Genomic DNA, 20,955 nt, shown 5'->3' with positions numbered 1-20,955 from the left:
ATTCCCTTGTGTTCTTTCTTTGTGTTGGCACAATGTCTTCCCATAACTTCTCCTTTGGCTCAAGGCTGTGTGCAGGTAAGCAGATTCAGATCATGGCAAATAGCTCACTGGATTCATTTGTTTGGTTTTAACTGGCGAACAAGAAACCGGTTCTTAGCACTCTTGGGTCTCATGTTTCATAGCAGACTTTTATTTACCTTCTATATGAAGGGCTGAGTTCTGATAAGTTGATGTTCAGCTCTTGTAGTCGTGGTGTGTGCTGGGTGAGTGAGGTTGCTGTCCCAGTGGTATGGTTTTGCACTACACTGTGGAAGTTGATAGGAGCTTCCTAGTTGCACGAGAAAACTATTGGCCCAGGGACTAAAAATAAAAGAGAGTTCTCAGAAAGATACTGACTGCTGGTTGCCTGCTGCCTCATATCTAGTTCAAATGAATGCACAGGTTAGCTCTCCAGACATCTGCCGTGCAAGCTGTGGCTCTGTAAAATGGTAGCCACGATCATAGGATCATAGAATGGTTTGAGTTGGAAGGGACTTAAAGCTCATCTAGGTTCCAGCCTCCCTGCCATGGGTATGGTACAGCATGAAGTGCTTCTCTGTGCTCTGGCTAAGCATTCAGTAGCACACCTCATGGAGGACTTGGAGCTCTGGTCACTGCTTCAAGCACTCTGTGTAGCAGTATGTTTGTAATATTAAAAAACAATAAAAAAATCTATTGCCTCATTGCTTTAATAATCTCAGTAATACCTCGCTAAGCAGATGCGTGTGTTCCCTGAGAGATGCTCTGTGCTTTTTTTCTGAAGGCTGAAGTGGAGGCAAAATGAAACTTGTCGTCTTTGTTTGGAAATAATGAGACGGAAAAAATGAATAAGCAACTGAACATTTACAGCAGGCAGCATAGTAATAAGTAAATAATTCATCTGTGTTGTGGCTATGATTTTAGCAGAGCCAACCAGTTGAGCAGACTGCTTTATAACAATATGGGGAAAGTGCTTGAACTCAACCACTCTTCTCCTGTAAAAGCAGCTTGATGAAAAAGATACCCTTGTAATCATGAGGGTTTCTTTTTTGTTCTTCTTTACAGCATATCAGCTCCCTTAGCATGCCATTATGCTGTTAATGATTATACTGCCTACTTATGCAGACAAAAACACTTACTTGAAAAGGCTTCAGGAAGGAATTGCAAGGCTTTATGCCCATCCTTGACAGGCACTTGAGCCTTAATTCTGGTATTATGTTTAAAATAATGTTCTTAAGAGTAAGAAAATAGGTCTTCAGGAAGAGTCTTCTGCAAAATAACTCTGTCCCATGAAGCACAAGGAAAAAGCTCAGCTTGTAGCAGAAACGTGAGAAATTAAAAGCCTGCAAAACTGCTCGTGTGCACAAGTTGGCCAGTATGGATGTTCTCCTTCGTAGCAGAAAGGCAGCATAGATTTCTGCCAAGCACAAATTATGATTGCTTCCTGTTAAATGACAGCCTGACCGAAAGATGTTTCATGCTCTATTTTGACAGCATGCAGTTGAGCATCAGGTATCCACCTTTAACAGTGCCCCCAGCACTTAAGTTACTGTGTTGCCTCTCGGTTATTTCGCTGCTCTGCACCAAAGCTTTCCATGTCTTCCTTTTCAAACTCTATAAAAAGACACTGTTTATATAAATAATAATAACTGGTGTTTAGAATGAAGCTGGAAGGACACGCCAGTGAATGATCTGAATTGTTGTCCCAGGAACACTGTGATTAAAAGATGAGCCCAGAACTGTTTTTATGGGCTACGGTCTGTTTTTTCAATCATATTGTCAAGGATAAAGAATGTAATTTCCTCTCAGATATTACAAGGAATTAAGCAGTCGAGTGACTGTGGTGAGCTGTATGTAATTCATCTGGGAGGACAGTGCAGAAGCTCACTGTTGAGTTTTTCCAACATAAGTGCTCAGAACGGAAAACAAATAACTTGAGGGTGCAAACTAACATTCCTACCACTCTCCAACCGATCCTTTAAAGCCTCATTTAAAGAGAAAATAAAAATCCACTTTGATTCAGACAGGTTTGTGATACGGAAACAAATCGTTATAAACTTTTGATAGTTGAGATAATGTTAAATTTATCAGCATAATTATTTCCCGCACATTCATGAAGTACAATGGGTGAGTAATACAGCAGCTGCAGAACGGAGCCTCGTGTTCCAGTTTGGTTCAGATCCATGGGCTGGCTCCAAACACAGCTGAATTCATAAAGGTGCTCAGATACGTCCTGCAGAGGTGATGTGGATCCATGCTTTGCTTTAGTGTTCCTGTGGTGACTAGAGCTGTGTCTCTGTGTGTGCTCAGAGTTACCCTGATCTGGACATCTTAATTGCTTGCCTGTGCTGGACATAACTGGGCTTGGACAGTGAGCTTTCCTCATCCTGTCTCCTCTGAGGATCTCAACCCAGGAGGTTTCCTTTTTTCTATATTGAACTTAGAAATGATCTTTGCAGCAGAGTCTGGAATTCAGGACAAAGGTTGCCACGTAGCTTTTGGATGATGAGGCTCTGGCATGGTAGATGCTTGCTCTCCAGCCCATAACGTGGTGCTTGAAGCTGTCAGGAGCTGAAAAAAGAAATCTTTCTTCTGTGGATGTCTCTCTGAAATACTGGTCTGCTACGTGAGAAGCAGAAGCAGTGTGTTTTCCAGACAAGACTGAACTATGCTCATTGTACCTAATTGAGAGAACAGGGATTGGTTGCACAGCTGGAGCCTCGTGCTGGAGGTAGGGCAACAGAAAACTTCAATCAACTTGCATCACACTGGGTCTGGAAGGAGCTCGTATTTTCCAACATAGATGTGTGTGTATGCATGTTATCACAGCAAACAAGCTTTGTCCATGGTGATGGTGCCTGTAGGTGCAGTTTTATGCGTGAAGAGGGACACTGGTCAAGGCTGCAGCTGGATGGGCAGTGCTCAAGTGCTCTGCCTCTGTTTTGCTGCTCGCAGTGAGTTTCTGTTTGAGGGATGCATTAAATAATGTTTGCAAAGAGCATGGAGGATGGCTGGACTTAGTCATCAATCTTAACACTGTGATTTAGCTCTAGGAGTGATGAGCCAGTGAGTACAGAAAGGAAGATGTTGCCCTGGGTCCGGATGACATGGCATGAACAGGACGCACTAACATGGCAAGATGGGCTGATAACCTTGCCAGGAGTAACTCCACATCTGTGGCATGTCCAATAGATTTCTTCCTTATCTTAGCTTTCATCATACGGTTTTTCTCCTAAAGTTTGTTACTTAGCTTTTGTAAACCACACCTTAAATACACTTTTTCTTCACTGTAAAGTTATTCATGATAGGAAGTGCAATCCTTTTCCATAACAAAACGTATCAATATGTCTGAGACCTTTGTTGTCTGTGGAGTTTTGTTCTCCTTTGAAAATACCAATAATTATCTGTCTGGCAGGCCTCCATCTACCTGCCAGGGTCTGTTTGCCTTTTTGTGCTATCAGTGCTTGAAGAACACGATCGATAAGTATTACAAAACCTTCCATGAGGTCTTCCTGGAAGACAGTAATCGAATGGGCATGTATAAAACATTAGTCACGATAGCACAGGGCCACCCCCTTCCCTGCATTACCCGTGTGGTTCCTCTGAAAGGAGGCTGCAGTGCATCCCACACATCGGCGTCTGCATCCCCATGGTGTGTGTTTTCAGGAGTGATCAGGGTTTGGCTTCTTCTGCAAACAGGAAACGGATACGCTTCAGGGAAAGGCAAACAAGCAGTGAAGGCCTGAGACTGCACTGCTGTCAGTAGGAAAAAGGATCCAGTGTTGAGTCTGTTTTAGGCTTTAGTCATAATAATGCTTCCTTCTCTGCTGTTATGTTTGGTTATGTGAGAACCCAGGCACAACTGCACAGGCGACTTGAATGACAGGTCCAGATTTCTACTTCAAGACTTTTCCAGGATCTGCAGTTTAAAACAGGTAGTGAATTTTGACATGACAATACAGTTAAGTGTCTGTCTTTCTGATGCTGAAAGTCTCCTTTTCAACTGCTGCCAACTCCCTCACTCTTTGTTCCTTGTACTCCAGGTCTCTTTCACCATGATGATTTCAAATCTCTACTCGTGTGCCATCCCTTAACATATCTGAAAAGCTAAGGAATCGATAGAAGTTTCATATGCACCTTGTCTAGTCATGGAATTTACTCCCCCAGTGCCTCTTAAAAACACAGAGACTGTGTTATACATGTAGGTCAGTCTGAGAGTATTGCCTCCTGTTTACTTCCATCAAAACACTACAGCAGATGCAAAGAGCAAGCACAGTAACACCAGTTGATAGAGCAAACTCTCAGCTACAAGAGCTACTGTTTGGTCTCCATAAACGTTCAACAAATGTCCATGAATGTCAATGGGTGCCATTTTTTCTTCATGGAGGGATTCAGTGACACACCTTTGCTCCATCCACACTTCCACGTCAGATGCCATTTTGTCAGACTGCTCCTCTGCTGCCATCTGTCACGCAGCAACAACATGTAATGGAATACTGGTGGGAAGGTTCAGCCTCTACTGCCATACCACCAGCATCCACCTCAGATGTGACAGGCCAACATGATAAAATTCTCTTTCTTAAGCAGCACTAACACCACCTTTGCTTTGAAGAAGCAAATTGTCGTTTACATTTGCTGCTGCACTCTTTTGGCCTGAAAGCTTTTGTGGTAATTGAAGAAAATGAACAGTTAATTGCTTTGAGTGCCTTTCTGAACTTTAGGCAATGATTGGTGCACTGAGACAAGACGCACCATGCCCTAATAACTGGCTCTTCCATATGATGTGTTTTCACCCTCTTTGCAGCCTGTGCTCTGACTCAGGTGTGGAAATAAGCATCCTCCAAAGAGTCATCACTGGCTGATCAGAAATGCATAATTATATGTTACTGAGCCCCTAGGCATTGTTTTCCTGGGTTGCATTTGATTTCCTAAATGTTCAAAGGACTAATGCATCCTCTTTTCAGGCAAGGGATGCAAGCATGCCTGGCTCAATGTGCTCCCTAGCACCTGTGCTGCACAATTAACACTTGCCAGGGCACCGTGCCTTCCCTCCAGTCTCTGCTCAGAGGTGCACGTCTTTAACTTCTTCCAGCCAGTTAGTCATAACCTTATTGCTGTCCCTGTCTGCTTCTGAAGTGGCTGGCAGCAGTAGGTGCAGGCTCTTTATCAGGGTAAACACAGAGCAGTTACGTCTTCAGATCCTCCCTGCTTGGGTAAATGATGGGTTGATGGCGAGCAAAGGCCACAGGGCTTGTCCCAGTTCCTGGCATGGTGGCCCTTGTCTGCTCCAAGCATTGGTGGCAGGCAGGTGGCTGTCACAGGGGGTCACCTTTCCAGAACTGTTTGCCAGGAGTACAACCAGAGCCCGTGTGCAGTACGTTCCTGCAGCCCAGAGGCACTTAACAGCTAGCACTAAGCTGCAGGAGCCACCACGACACTGGAGGAGCCCTTCTGCTGCAGATAGCACACAGTAGTTTTGGATCACTTATGTACAAGACTTGATGAAGAAAGCTGATTTCATTCCAAAATCTGTGTGCCTGAGGGCCCTGGAAAATGGGCATGAATTAAAGTCAGCTGCTGCAGGGGAAGCCCTCAGCTGCTGAAACTGTACCCAGAACTGGCTGATGGCTTCGTCCAAACAAACCATATAATCATATACGTTGTCTTTCTGATTGAGCAAAGTTAAAGAAAATCAATTTGGAGGAAACAAAAATATTCAAACTACTTGATTGCAGATGCTCTTTTCTATAACACAGTGGTTTCTGTAACATTACTCAGCCCTGCCATGCTGGCTGCTGGGCAGCAGCAACCCAGAGATAAATTGACTCTTTTGTCAGTTTTTATTCTTTTGACTAAAAAACTGAAATGTGTCTTGGCCTTCCAAGATAGGAAAAGGTTGGTTTATGGTTGTGTGTATCTTAGAGGCACATGCTTACAGCTTCAGCATCCGGGATACTGAACTCACAGATAAGACAGTTAGTAAAAGAGCAAGGTTTGATTTGTCTTCTTGAAAGCAAAGGAAAAATAGACGTGAGAAGAAAAGTAGATGGCAAGCTGGAAAGGTGCAGCCTTTCTTCATTTCACTATGCCCATATATCATCCTTACCATCCTACCATCTGCCAAGAGACGGCAGCTCTTCAGACCCAGTCTGACCAGAGGTGCGTCCCACCACAGAGGACCACTGTGCATAGCAGACACTGTGTCCAGTCCTGGGCTCCTCAGTGCTTTGGGACATGGTGTAGTGGACAATATGAGTGGTAGAGTTCCAGCATCCTTGTTCTGCTTGTGCATGCTCTGTAGTTCTCTGACCACATGCATAGCAATGGAAATGGGTCTGGGTGCTGTGGCTGTACAGCAGTGCCCAGGAAAGCCACTGTCTGTGGGCAGCATCACAAAGATCTGCTGTGTGTGCAGATGTGCAGCCAGTCCCTGCGTGGACAAGAAATCTCAAGCATCCAGAATGCATCTGCCATTCCATAGCCACAGTCAGTGCATGGGGTGCTATTACAGCAGGTGTATTGCATGCACAGCTGGGCTCTGGTACCTGTTTTCTGGCTGTCATTTTTTTACTTACCCATTGAAATGCACATGCCTTGTAGCATGGAGGAGCTCATTCCTCTGGTTTATCTGCCCTCACAGTTCCCCCAGCCCACCCTTGGCTCATCAGTTTGTTGCAGGTGTATTAGCCTGAACTGTTCACATGCCAACTTGTTTCTTTAGAACCTCCTTTCAAGCCACAGGCACTTCCTGGAGCTGTAAACCCAAAGTGGTTCTGTCAGCTGAGTGCAGGCTGTTGAGTCTGACCTCCTCCCTTCCTCTGGCTCCTGTGGATTCACTGGAGAGCAGCCAGCACTGCTGCTTCCTGCCCCTAAAGCCCCCAGCCCAGCTCCCCAACACAGGCTGCTGCTTTGGGGGAAAAGGAGCCCAAGGAAGAAACTTAGGCATTTTTCCAATACCTTCTGCTCGCAGGGTTGTTTTTACCCAGCCTCCACTGATGCTACATCTCTGGGCCCCGTCCCAGACCTCCTCCTGTGTGAGCCTTCCTGGGAAGCAGGGGTTTTGCATCCCACATGTGTGCTAAAGGCTGGCTTTTGTTCTTTCCACATTAGCGAGCTTCCCTTTTGGGACTGGCCTAGGCTACTGCAGTGGTTAAAAACCAGAGCTTAAATTCTGTAGCTAACAATCTGATACAACTTCCTTGGCCTCAGGCAGAAACAACCTCAGATTTGTAGCTGGGCACTGCTTAACATTTCAGAGGGGACTATGGTCTGTATTGCACGCTGCGCTCTATCAATGTCTTTTTGCATGCTTTTTTGCAGTTCTTTTGAAAGTCTTACAAAGCTGATCTTTTTCCTCCACCTCCCTCTCTGTCTCTAGTTTTGTATGGAGCTGAACCAGCCGACGCTGCCAAACATCCGCAAGTGGAAGGGCCCTAGAGGATGTTGGAAGGGTGTTGTTTCCGAAAAGCCCTCAGGCCAGCTACCTAAGGTACATTAATCTCCATGTTTGAACTTTTGCTTCACTTTTTTTTTTTTTCCCCTCTAACCAAGGACATGTTTTTAATCGTATGTTGAAGGCAAAACATTTTGCAAATCTTTTTTGGCAGTACTGGCTGAAATTTGGGAGAGCTTCCAGTTTTACAGCTTTTCCAACGAAGACCCTACAGAGGGGCTGTTCAGCATGCTGTCCTCATCTGGCAGAGGAGCTTATCTAGCATGTTTCCTGAGGTGCCCTGCACGTGTATTAGAAATATTCCTTGGACTCCACTGAAAAACAGCACAGTGCTGCACTATGCTGAGGTGGTGATGGTTGCACCTGCCACCCTTGGCAGTATTCACAGTAGAGCTGCATGGGGCTGAACTTTACTAATGGTAGCCAGAGGTGGTCTGTCCCAAGGGGAACCTCTTCCCTTCAAGGGTGCTAATGGGATTTCAGGGCAAAGTCCTGCTGACTGGAGGCTGCTGATATCAAACAGGATCACTGTCACGATGCAGCTGTTACAGCATGGACATTTTTGTGCAGTGGAAGCAGGAGCTGAGACTTGTAATGAGACACACATTGGGCTACTTTCATCTCGTCTGAGTGCTGTCATTAGTAAATAAGTGGCTCCAGTTGTAACCTGAATGCACAATTCAGGACGACACTCTTATTTCCAATGCAGAGAGCAAATCCCCTTCAGGATGTTTTTATTCCTGGATGGAATCTTTGTTTTGGGATCTCTTGTTATGCGAGGTCATCAGGGCTCTGAGTTTAAACACTTGTGTGAAGTTGTTCTCTTTGCTATGCCTTTTTGCCTTAATAATAGGAACTATTGGTAATTGTCTGGGAGTTTCTGTGTTACATGTAGGTTGTTAAGTCAGTTCTTTCTTGAGCTGTATTTCCAGAGATACATTCCAAAGATGAATGTTTTGACTGTGGATCGAATAACTGAAAATGGGCATGTACTGTGGTGGGGATGTAAGGATGAAGGATTTCTCAAACTGTGGGAGGAGGCTGTGGCCAAACTAAAAACAGCAATGTTACTTACTGACTCTTCCCTTTAGGTGCCTTTGCAGAAGAGAAATCTGGCTACCCTACAGCACCCTTCACACAGCCAAAAAACCTTTTCTGTCCCTTAGGTTACCTGATGGGTTCATCAGGTTTGGACACTGTGTACACAAACACAATGCAATGAAGTAAAGCAGTGTTACCCTTAAATACGTAGCACCTTCAGCACAAACTGCTCATGGGATGATCTGCAGCACTAAATAGTGGGCAGTGCATTACACTCATGCTTCCACACTTCCCAGTCATTTCACCTCCTACCAAACACTGATTTGGGCCACTGTATTGATGAGAAATCTGAAGTCAGGGAATTGTGGGGAGCTGCTGACAGCTCTTCTATTCTTCCGTGTCTTTTCTAATAGCCTTCTCAGGTTTCAGACATTAGACTGGAGTTTGGTGGTGAGTTGGCCAAAGATGCCACCAAAGGATTTTAGCCAAACTTTGTACTTTCTTTTAAGGCTCATAGGAATACAGTAGAACAGGTAACACTTTCTTTTTGCAGCTGAAATGGAAAGCTTTTCCTTGAGATGGATTTAACTATGATTCACTAGGTCTGAATGATACCAGGGCAAACTGTGTCTGTGTGATGAGAGGAAATGCTTGACAGGCTTTGAAGTAGATACTGCTGCTGGTGTAATGGGGGCAGGCAGCTTTCTGGAAATGCTGCATTCCCAAGTAGTCTAAGAAAACCTTGCAGGGTGATAGACACTAGGATGAAAGAAGTGGAAACCTGAACATGAATCACTTCAGTTGGAAAGGAGACAGAGGGAACTGACAGGGCTGAGAGGTCTGGACCAGATGTCTTGCCAAGAGGCTGAATGAGCCTGGGTATTTTTAGCTTGGGCATGACAGAAGTCTGTAAGATCACCTGTGGTGTGGAGAGAAGGAATGGGAAAGGATTGCTTGCACTGGTGTGCTGGTGCTTGGAAGAGGCTGTCAGGAGAAAGGCAAGCAACTATGCATGCCAAGCATGCTCTCCTCATAAATGAGTACCACTGACCACTGGCAGAGGAGGGATGCTTCGGGTGCTGGGGACATAAACTACTTTATTATTGACCACACTGAGAAGAATCAGATTCCTTGCCTGGAAGAGCAGGAAGTGAAGGACATGTGTCAGCCTGAAGATGCACACAGGATGCTGCAGCTAAATCTCTCAGCACTGCAGCAGAGCTGAACGCGCTCTACCTAAGATAGAGCAGCTTAGGAAAGTATTGGATGGAGCAAGCAGTGCTCTGCTTACCTGCGGGTCCAAGAGCCAGCATGCAGGTGTGAGTAGCAAGGCAATATGCACTTCAACTCAGCGTGCTCGGTGGCACTGCCCATTCATCCCACATGTAGCGGGGGATTAGGGCCAGGGTGAGATAAAGAAGCTTTTCTATCTGTCCTAGGGTGTTGTTTCTCCCTTCAACCAGTGCACAGCAAGATCAGCCTCCTGTCCTCAGCAGGTGCCAAGCCAGAATAGACTCCTTTTACCACCTCCACATATTTGGGAAGTGATAATACACTGTTGCCAATAGCAATACCAAGTTGACTGAAACATTCGGGTTAACGTTTCATAATTTGGGCAGAATGTTTTATTTTTAACATCTTATTATTGGCTTTTCTCTTGCTTTAATTGCAGGGAGTCGAATATTCTGGTTTTCTCTGGGATACAACAGCTGGCATTGAGCTCAAAGACGCTTCTTTTCAGGAGAATGTACAGACTAATGGCAATGGGAGACACTCGTATCCTCACCCATATATTGCACATTTCAAGGTAAGTCAGTTCTGCCAGTTGAGATGAGCTTTGATTTGAAAGTTTTGGACAGGAGGCTGGAAAGAGTCTCCTAACAGACTAAAAAAAAAGCATTAGCATCAGGCTAATCCATGTTCATCAGTCTCTTATGGCTTGGTTACAGGAAGGTGCTCAGTGATCTCAGTGGGTGAGGTTATCAGCAGAGTCAGTCCTTTCCCTTAGTCCTGTGGGAGGGAGCCCTGCTGCAATGGAGCATTGAGGCACATGAGGCCAGTGGACCTTTGGCAGTGCCTGCAGTCTGATAGAGAGACAGAAATCACCAGTCACCTCGTTCAGCTTTTAGGGAGGTGAGCATTGAGAAGCAGGGCAGCCACGGCCCCGTGGTTCTGGTCAGAGCCACAAATGATGGGTGGAGATGGGGTAAGTGTAAGCAGAACAGATGTGCATGGAAGGCATCGTGCTTTGGAGAGGCTCAGGCTGATCTCTTGCATTGCTGGCACAGTGCAGAGTTTCCATTTTGAAGCTTTTTCACTAGGCTGCACCTGTATGAGAGAACTTCATGCAGTTTGGAAACTGACTCTTTCCAAGCTGCTCTTGTGTGTATGGATGAGTGAATGTACAGCCCCCCTCTCTGCACTGGCTGTATCCAGTTTAGGCAATTTGAGAGAAGTTTCTAATACATAAGCAGGTCAGGATTAGAAGTAAGCATTACTTGTGCCACGCGACGAAGTGAGCCCCAGAAGGTAAGCAGCAGATTAGGGGGAGCCAGCGGCTCATTTCAAGGTACATTAAGTTTCATGACTAATCTCTGTGGCAGGCCAAGGCAGATCACAGGAGGGCAGTAATTAGTCCACGTAATGAGCAATCCATTATTTGTAGCTTAATAACAACTGGTTTTGCATAAACTGGTTTTCGTAAAGAATCAGCTTCTCTCTGCAGCTGCCGTAGAAGGAAACTGCATATTTACAAAAATCAGTTTCCCCAGAACTGAAGGGCTGCCACAGTAGTCCAAATAGAGCTGTCTTCCCAAAACACCAAGGCAAAACACAACACACTGTGTGCAGCATGAAATGGGTCCCAGTCACCAGGACTTACTGCCAAAAGTGTATGGAACAGGGGAATATCTTTGCTCTCTGACCTCCCTTTGCCCTGTGCTGCACTGCTTTCTCTCCTTCCTCCCCCAGGTTGGGATGAATGACCTAACGCTGGTTAACCTTCACCTGGCCTTGGCTCCTGCAGTGGGGGACAACGCAGGGAAGAACCACGACAGCCACAAACTAGCAACCTTTGCACAGACTTTGCAGGAGACTCTGAAAGGTATGGTGTTGTCTTCCTTCCAGTTAGCATCTGCACATACCTCATGAAAGGAATTCAACATATGGATATAACTGTCTTAGTGCAGGTTTCACAAGTTTCCTCATCAGCTGTACGCTGCCTTTACCTTTCTTTGAATGGTGCACAGCGTGCAAAGTGTGTTTTTTCTCTGCTCACTATTTTACAATCTATTCTAGTTAACACAAATACCTCAGAAGATCCTGCTGCCTTCAACCACGCTTTTCAAGTGAATCTGCTTGTGATTTTATGCTAGCATAAGGGCAAATCCAAACAAACAGAAGATACTGGGTTAAAACTGATCTACTTAATATCAGAACAAAACTAGCTGGCTTTTTCCCAAAGGAATTTTGTTCTTTGTCTATTTTCGGATATTTGGAAGCACTTTGGAAAACCCTGTGGAGGTCAGGAGATGTGTGCTAAGAGAAAGCAGACCAGAAACCACCTTTGGTACGTGGATGCAATAAGTAAAACAATTCTGTTGGTTCCAGACAAGTTGCTCTGGTTGTAGCCCATGATGAGTGACACCAGGATTTGTATCTCAACTTGAGCAATTTAACAGACAGCTGAAGAATTTGCTTCTTATTCTGATTCTTTCAGGTTTAACTCAGTTTCCAGTGGAGCAGAACAGCAGGTTTCAGATTCAGAGTGGTGTTGGCATTGGTGATCTTTTGGTAGGAATAGAAAAATCTAGCCCTTTGCTTACCATTTCACAAAGAAGTAGAAGGGTTACAAGGTTACAGTCACGATGATTTTCCTCTTGGCATGGTTTTGCAAGGTCAGTCACTTGAAAGCATTAAAATCCTCTTGTATAACACAAGAGGTAATTAGTTTTTATGCATGTTCCGTTGTTTCTCCTTTAGAGCTGCAAGAAGTCAGTGGGAGCTATTTTTAAGTGCTGCAGATTCAAGTATTTGTCCACATACCTCCTGAAAGAAAAGGATGAAGGCAAACAAAAGGGTCATTTGTTTAATCCCAGAAGGCTGAATCGGGATGCAGATAACTGTGTTGCTCTTCCGAAGGCAACGGAGATGCATTTCCTCTGCATCTAAATTTAGGCTGTTGACAGGAGGGCTTCTTTTGGTTTTTGTTTCCATTGCCATGTGGTGGGCACGGCACTGCAGCCTGTTTGTTCTCCACTCAGTCTTTCACAAAAGGTGAAGTTCAAATTCCTAACGTGTGGGATGCAGGTCTTGTTTCCCAAACAAATACTTGTGCACACGTGTTGTTTTGAGCACTGAATTACTCAGCCAAAATCAAAGGCAGGCTTAAAATTACATTTAAAAAAAAAAAAATTATTATTATTTTTCTTTTCAAAGCCAATCCACCAAATATGATTAATTGAGGCTGATTTGCCTGTTGCTATTCCAATCAGCCCGTATTTCTGATCCCATTTTGCTAACAGGCGCCTTCTTTGCTGCCTTACAAAGAAGACGTGCTCAAGAAGTTCAGTTAGGAGGTCTCCTGTAACGTCTCCATCCCCCAGAGCAGCTGTGTTTCTCCCATCAGATGAGTGGGTCCTGGTTCCTTCTTGTCCTCCTTTACTCTCAGTTGTACCAGAGAGACCTGGTGGTTGTCTGCTGCTGGTAGCTAACTCTGCAGCAACCCTTCTGCCTTCTCTTAAGCACTCCACCTGTTCATATCCACTGTGGTGACCATGACCTTGCAGACACTATCTGTAGTGCTTGGACCCAGGCTTGGCTTAGTCATCTTCTTCCACCTGGCTTGGCCATACTGCAAAGTGCCCGTGCATCAGCAGCTTGGCCTAGAAGACCTCTGAGAGGTGGTAGGGAGCTTCTTACCAGCGTGAGTGCTGCCACATCCTTTCCATTCTGTTTTTCGTGCTCTTCAGGAAGAACATGGGGATTTAAGTGTCTGTTTAACTCATTAGGGTCTGATTCAGGACATGTGGAAGTCAAGGGAGAGTGTCCTTCAGGGTCCCTTTGTACTGCTGTGGAACAACCGAGGGTTTCACCATTGCTGCAGGACAACAAAATGAAGCTCTGCAGATGTCTTGCTGCACAGTTGTTCTGCTAGGGATTTGCAGCTGCGTGGAGCACCAGGAGCTTCCGGTTGAGGGGACCAGAAAGAGACGCTTTCCTTTGGTGATGGGCTGGAAAATGGAGTTTTGGCTTCTTGAATGCTCACTGCACCCCGTTTATCCCTTCTCTGTCCACTTTATGTTATGGTGTTATGATTGTATGCTTATCTGTTCTGCATGAGAAAGTTTGAAACAGAAAAGAATACAGTGACTCATTTCCTGTGCATACACCAGACTGACTTTGTACCTGATTCCACGAGCATATCTAGGTGTTGATTATTTTAGGCTCTGCTATTTCTGTGTCGTTCAGAATCGAGCAGTCAGTTAAAATTTCCTTTAGTGATTACAGTTTTTAAGACATTTTTCACGTAAGGCTGGAAGATTTGCTCAAATAAATATTTTGTGCAGGACCGAGGTGCTGTTGCTGGGATTCCTGCCTGCCTGTAGTTTGTAATCCCCATCAAGGGTGCACCCCAGACCTTTCCACAGTGGCCTTCCCCCTTTATATCAGGGTGCAAGCACTGCCTTGGCCATTCAGCAAGCATCAGTCTGGAGGACTGTTTGGAGGACTGCGGCAGTGCGGCCGTTGCACTTGTTGCAATTTCCTGCTGCACCACGAAGCCCAGATGTGAAACCATCAGATTCTTCTTGCCGGTCCAGATCTTAGCTTTTCTGCACTGCCAGCTCACAGCAAGCATGCTGCTTGGCGTGCTGCAGGAAGGGAAGCCTGCCTGCCTCACCAAGATGAGAGCTGCAGAAGCGGAAGGTGGCATTTCAGAGGCACTGTGAAAGCACTTTGTTCAGATGATGAGAGCAAACCAGTTCTCTCCAGGGGCTTCGTGCTTCCCCATTAGGTAAGCACTGACTTTCTTTTGGGTTCTGACGAATCTTAAAATAACTTGGGCTCAGGCTTGTTTTTTGTCTTTCTTTTTAAGGTGGGAAGGTCAGTATCACCGGCACTTTGCAGAATAACATTTAAACGTCGTGTCGTGTTCAATATGAGCATGGCTCACAAAGGGCACAGAAGCTACAAGTGGTTTCATTAGTTTTCATCACCTCTCTGTATTTCAGCTAGCGGCGCGTTTAGAAGTATTTATGTTTTTGTAAATCATAAATCACCAGTCTCTCTGCCCTCCTGCCCCCTCTCACTTCATCTCTGTAGAACTGCAGGCAGAGAGGAGTGCAATGGATTTCATTGTTTAACTTGTGCTCCCTCTTTTGGCTTGCTACTTGTACAGCAGCAGCACACAGCAGGTAGGTTTGTCCATGAGTGCTGCTTTCGGTAGAACAGTCTCTCAGTCCTCTTCCTCCACACTTCAACCACAGAAAGCAAAGGCACTTACAGAATATAACAGTGGCCTTCTTTGAAATCGGCTTTGTGATCATTTTTGGTGCATCCTTGTTGCAGATTCCTCCTTTTCCACAGTACCAAGGTCTGTGTTGCAGCAGTCTTTGCTCAGCTGTCACAATCCTGGAGTCCATCACACCTTTCTGGCAGGGCAGCAGGCACGTCCATCCTCCTCTTACCCCATTGCACAGCTGGGATATCTCCATCTCCAGCTGTAGAGCTATGGAGAGCACACGCTGTGGATATAAAATTAAGGCCGAGAGTTTCTTTTCTTACTCAGGGTTGGAAATAAAATATAAGTGAGGTCATCTTATTTCCACAGAAAGAAGGCATTTTGGACAAGTATTTCATGTCATTTCCTTAGTTCCTTTGGAAATTAGGCCCCAGTCGGATTCTAACATGTTGAAGTTCAGCAGTTCAGTCATATGGGAGAAGGAGAGCTTCTATAGCCAGTGAGCGTCTGCATGGTTTGTGAGCTGACCTGCAGCTGACAGGTTTGCAGGCTGCATTTCAGGCTTGTTTTTTGAGATTTCCTCAACACACAGGTTTAGAACAGGCACTGCACTTTTGGGGATATATATATATAGATATATAGATATATATATATATATAGATATATACTAGCAAAAAAATACGTCTTCTGGAGTCTTCAGCTTAGTCAGTGTCGTAATGCAGGAGTCAGAGCTGCTGGTTTGTCTGTGTTCCAGGAAATCCAGAGGAATCACCCCTTTCCTATCCCAAAAGGCAGTGCACATCACTTTACCCGCTGAGGGCTGGATCTTGAGCCTTTTCTGTGATGGGGAATTCACATGTCACCACTCTCAACTGCCATTTTGACTCTGGCTCATACTGGTGACACTGCATGTAATGATGCAATCTGGGAAGCTGTCACCTTCAGCCTTGTATTGGTTCAGTAGGTCTTGACAAACTTGTTCACGGTGTTCCTGGATGAGCATTTGTGGGACCCACCTGCTGTGAACTTTGTGACGTTCCAGTGTTGCCGCCATCATTTCCCATGCATTGAAGCTGATCTTCAGCTCTGTCCACAGCTCCCTGGTTGCAGTTTGCCAATTCACATGTGTGAGCTGATGAAGGTGCTCTGCATTTTGTGGTGTGACAGCTGTGTATGGCTGTCCAGAACGCAGCTTGTCTTCCGTGTTGCTGCTGCCACTGCTGAAATGCACCACCCACCGCCTCACTGTGCTCATGTCCACTGCTTGGTCTCCATAAACATTCAGCAAGTGTTGATGAATGTCAATGGGTGCCATTTTTTTCTGCAAGGAGGAATTCAGTGCCACGGCTTTGCTTGATCTGCACTTCTGTATCAGATGCCATTTGGTCAGACCTTCCCTCTGCTGCCATCTGTCACACAGCAACAAAATGTGATGGAATATTGGTGAAAAGGTTCAACCCCTACTGCCACACCACCAACACGCACCTCTGATGTCGTGGGCTGACATAATTAAGTAGGAGGCATAGCTTTTGGAGCAGGAGGAAAAAAATAAGCTTACAAAGTCACAGATTTCTACAAACTTCCAAGACTAGAAATGCTACTCTGTCACTGAATAGCAAGCAGAGGATCCCAGTGTAATTAAGCTGATATTTAAAAACAGGCAAGAAACATGCACTGAGCGGCCACAAGGAGGTCTCTCCAGAGCCTTCTCTGCTACACGTTGGACAGGATGGCCACGAGTAAGTAGTAGTGAAAAAGGCTTCAAACAGCATTGCTTTCAGGAGTTCAGAGTAAAGTCAGGTTTGCTACAAAGTACTTGTGTATTTCCTCCTTTCATCATCTCCTCCTCTTCTTCCTTTTAAGCCGTGGATGTCCATTCTGACTTAATTTCTCTTTTTTCTTTCCATTTTTTCTCTTTTCCAGGGGAAAAAGATGTGATCATCCTGGGAGATTTTAACCAGGCTCCCGACAGCAGCGACCATGACATTCTGAGGAAGGAGAAGTTCCATCACTTGGTCCCTTCAAATACGTTTACTAACATCAGCACAAAGAACCCCCAGGGATCGAAGTCGCTGGACAACATGTGGATCAGCCGGAGTTTGAAGAAGGTTTTCACAGGTAGAGTTTCTGTTTGGTTAAGTCACGTAGCCTTTGTGAGCTTAGCATTGGGTCAAATGTGAGTGATACTGCTTGGCATACAGCTACTATTGCTGGACTGCAACTACCTGAAAAGAGCTTGTAGTGAGATGGGGGTTGGTCTCTTCTCCCAGATAAGGACTGATAGGACAAGAGGTAATAGTATTAAGTTGTGTCAGGGGAGGTTCTGGTTGGCTATTAGGAAACATTTCTTCTCAGAAAGAGTGGTCAAGCGTTGGAACAGGCTGCCCAGGGAGCTGGTGGAGTCACTGTCCATCAGGGTGATCAAGAAGCGTGTAGATGTGGCACTGAGGGACATGGACAGTGGGCATGGTGGGTGGTGGTTGGACTAGGTGACCTGAGACATCTTTTCTGACCTTACCGATCCTATGATGCTGTGGTTTCCTGTACTGCCTTCAATTCCTTAGCATGCTAAGTATTTCTTTTGCAAGCTTGTGGAAATGTGTTTAAATCCAGGCACCTCTTTCGTACCGATCTTTTATGTGATTCTTTTTCTTGCAGGCCACTGGGCTGTTGTGCGAGAAGGTCTTACAAACCCGTGGATCCCTGATAACTGGTCCTGGGGTGGAGTAGCCTCAGACCACTGCCCTGTGCTAGCTGAATTTTACATGGAAAAGGACTGGAACAGGAAGGAGGTGACGCGGAATGGAAACGGGGTGACCGTTGAGCGCGACTCGAACACTAAACACGAACGATGACGTGAACGGGAGGAGCCAGCCCATAGCCCCTGTTCCAGGGGTCAGCCCATAGCTCTGCTTGCTGGTGACTCAGCTGTGGAGCGGAAGAGCTGCTTCCCCCTCTCCTTCCTTCACCTGTCCTCCCCACGTCCAGAAAGCATCAGCACTTGCCTCCGCTGGCTCTCGCTCTGCGCCCTTCACGGACAGCTCTGGGGTGTCCCAGGGCAGTAGAGCAGCCCGTAACTTTTTATAGGGATGCGATGGACCCATCTCCATGCCTGGAGATTTGGATGAGAACTGTACAGAAAATAAAGTGTACTTTTAATACTGTGTAGGATTTTGGCTAAAATGCAGCCAGGCGGGGCTTTGCTGTGGGGGTGTTTGTGATGGTTAATTTCTTTGCTTCCTTGTGAACTGAGGGGAATAGCAGAGGGCACACAAAGATTCGCTCTGTGGATATTCTTGGCAATTCCTATGTGAGCTCAGCACTTGCAAAAGCTGCTAATTCTGGGAAGCAAGAGAGGTGCTGGACCCTTACATGACCAGAAGGCCCTGCATGGTCCCTATGGCCCAGAGAAGCACCATGCCTCCTCAGCCCATTGTCAATATGGGCACCTTTCTTCCTCCCCTTCCTCTCTCTGTGCTTCTGGGAAGGGTGCATTTTGTCCCAGAAGGGAGTTGTGGAGCCTGGTTTGGCTTTTAGCTTGCTGTGCAGCATTCACTGCTATTTTTCCCTGTGTGTTAACTTTCAGGAGCTGGGAAAACTCTGACTCATGCCTTTGTGGAACTTGGTTCACTCCTTTACCCACCGACACTGGAGGCAATGCCCTTTGCCTTGCTTCCTGCTGGGGATCTCACAGGAAAAACCCTACTCCTCTGGCACAGCAACTGCAGCAGATTTCTTGAGCAAGAAGGGAGGATCAAAAAGGAGGGCATGCAGCGCCTGGCTCTGCTCATTGGTTCTTCAGGGAGCTGTATTTTCTATTGCTCCTCCTGGAAGGCAGCACTGCATCCAGTGCCTGAGCCCATGGGCCACTTTCAGGCACCACAGCACAGAGTCTGAGTGCAGTGTACGATGATGACGTACACAGCAATGCTGGATGGTGAGCTCATAGGTTCTCCTATGGAGGTTTGTTTCTGTGCATGTCCTGACTGGGGAGCACACCAGCCAACAAGGTGCCTGAGAGAGAGCATTCAATTCCCCAGGTGGTGACATTGTAAAGTAGCAATTAACAGTCAGTGACCTGGAGGGGAAATCGTAAGGACTGGAAAAAGCAACTCAGCACCTTCAGGAGCAAAACATGGGTGTGAGGAGTGCAGAGCTCCTGCCAGCCCAGCACGTTTCATGCTGAGTGAAAAGGAAAGCTCTCTGATGTGCCTGGTAGTGCTGTCAAAAGATGCTCCTGACAGCAGTGCCAAGCCAAGGGGACATGCTAAATGAGGGCTGCACAGCTTGGTTAGTGGAACTGGAATAACAGCCTCGTTTCAGGAAGCAACAACTTGCATGGAAACTCAGATGGATGAATATGTCAAACTGTGTGTCTTAATTTCTGTACAGAATTAAAGATGGAGCAGGGTGGGATAGCCGGGGTGTGGACTCTGCTCTCCAACCTCTTCAGCCCCGTGAGCTGCAGTCCTGGGGGTGCAGGTGGGGAGTGGGAATCTCTTTGTCATGACACAGCTGGACAGCCTGCTGTTCTTGCTCCTCTCAGATCACAGTGAAAACCGTTGGTTAGAAGGAAGGTGATGATGGCACAGGTCGAAGAAGTGAGCTCAGATCAGTGGGCCCTGAAGAGCAAAGAGGTTATTGCAGGAAACAGAGTGGTTTGGAGTCCTGCAGCGAGGTACCGCTGGCTTTTGGGCACAGCAACAAGTGCTGTCAGGATGGAAATGTCTCCCTGCCTCCTGAGTGCCGGAGGGCACAGCTGCAGGGTGTGTGCAGATGAAGGTTTACCTGATGTTGCCGTGGCAGATCCTCGTTCTTTAGGCACTGCACTCAGACCACAGTAAAGGAGGTTCCATTGACATTGCAGATGGTTCAGGGGAGCTTTCAGAGCATCACACAAAAACGTGCCTTTACTTTCTCAGCATTTAGTGTTGAAAACCAGAGGTGCGTGCATTTGTCTTGGGTCACTGCAGAAGCCAACAGGAGCACCTGGCTGCTGCTTTGGACCCTGCTTGATTCTGATTCCTTGCTGCTGCCTTGCCCATTTCCAGCAGGCATAGTGCTGCTGGATCCCCTTTGAGACAAAGCTGGATGCCATTTAATCTGCTGCAGGTGTGAAGTGGTGCAGCTGTGTGTGACTGCTTCCTACTGGGTCTGCTGGCAGCAGCTCCCTGTGTGGCAGAGGCTTTGCCCTGGCAGAATGGTGAGGATGTGTTTATTAGCACAGCTGGAGGGAATGAGCTGGATCACTTTCCTCCCCACTGCTGACCTTAAAGCACTCAGCCTGGCTCTCCGGGAGATGAATGGGTGCATGCCTTGGGGTGAGATGGATCCTATGGGGCAGAAAGAAAGGACAAGGATTTGGTGCCTGCCGGTGGAGCTTTGGCTCCTGTGGAGGGTCAGTGCAAGAAAGCACCTGGGTGTTAGGAAACAACAGAGCCTGACTGTATGGGTGGCTGTGCTGCTGCTTGAAAACCTGGCCTCGCTTTCTGCGCACAGCATCCTTGCATGGCAGTGAGGCTCCTTGCTGCCTGGAATTTGGAGGCACCCGATGGCACTGGTTGTGTGAGGTTGGCCCAAAAGCTAAGGCAGTGGTTGGTGTTCTGTGTCTGCCTTCACGTGACTGCAGCCGTGGGAGCAAACTCAGGTAGCAGCGGTACGTTGTGATGCATAATAGAGTGCTGAAACATAATTCTGTTTTTGTTAAGCAGACATCTCTGCAAAGGATGCAGCCCTGACCTCCCCTGGCTGCTGAGGTACATACATCCAAATGGTTCTCCTCCCTTTCGCTCTCACCTGCTCACTGCAGGGCAGAGCCTCTGCGTTGTCCTTTGGGGTTACACAGCTGTCAGTTACACAGCAGGTGTCGGTTTGGTCATCTGGCTTTGGTGGTATGAAACCAAACAGGGTTGTAAAGTGTCTAAAAAAGGAGCTGGGATACAGCAGGAATGTTTTGGTGCGGGCTGTCGACTTTCCTTCCTTT

The 20,955-nt window shown here is 46.5% G+C and overlaps 1 protein-coding gene across 4 annotated transcripts in view; it reads left to right on the top strand.

Moving 5' to 3' along the window:
* Positions 1–19,695, top strand: part of EEPD1 (endonuclease/exonuclease/phosphatase family domain containing 1) — a 77,788-nt gene extending 58,093 nt beyond the window's left edge. For all 4 annotated transcript variants that reach the window (XM_048950849.1, XM_048950848.1, XM_048950851.1 and 1 more), the window contains 5 exons: positions 7,397–7,507; positions 10,185–10,319; positions 11,483–11,615; positions 16,896–17,090; positions 17,631–19,695. In XM_048950849.1, the coding sequence (XP_048806806.1) occupies positions 7,397–7,507; positions 10,185–10,319; positions 11,483–11,615; positions 16,896–17,090; positions 17,631–17,827 (771 nt within the window). In that variant the 3' untranslated portion in view covers positions 17,828–19,695. The remainder of the gene's footprint in view (positions 1–7,396; positions 7,508–10,184; positions 10,320–11,482; positions 11,616–16,895; positions 17,091–17,630) is intronic.
* Positions 19,696–20,955: the final 1,260 nt, after the last annotated feature.

Source organism: Lagopus muta, chromosome 7, assembly GCF_023343835.1.
Source record: "Lagopus muta isolate bLagMut1 chromosome 7, bLagMut1 primary, whole genome shotgun sequence".
NCBI lineage: Eukaryota > Metazoa > Chordata > Aves > Galliformes > Phasianidae > Lagopus > Lagopus muta.
The sequence above is the reverse complement of the archived record's forward strand: the minus strand, read 5'-3'. Positions and strand labels throughout refer to the sequence as shown.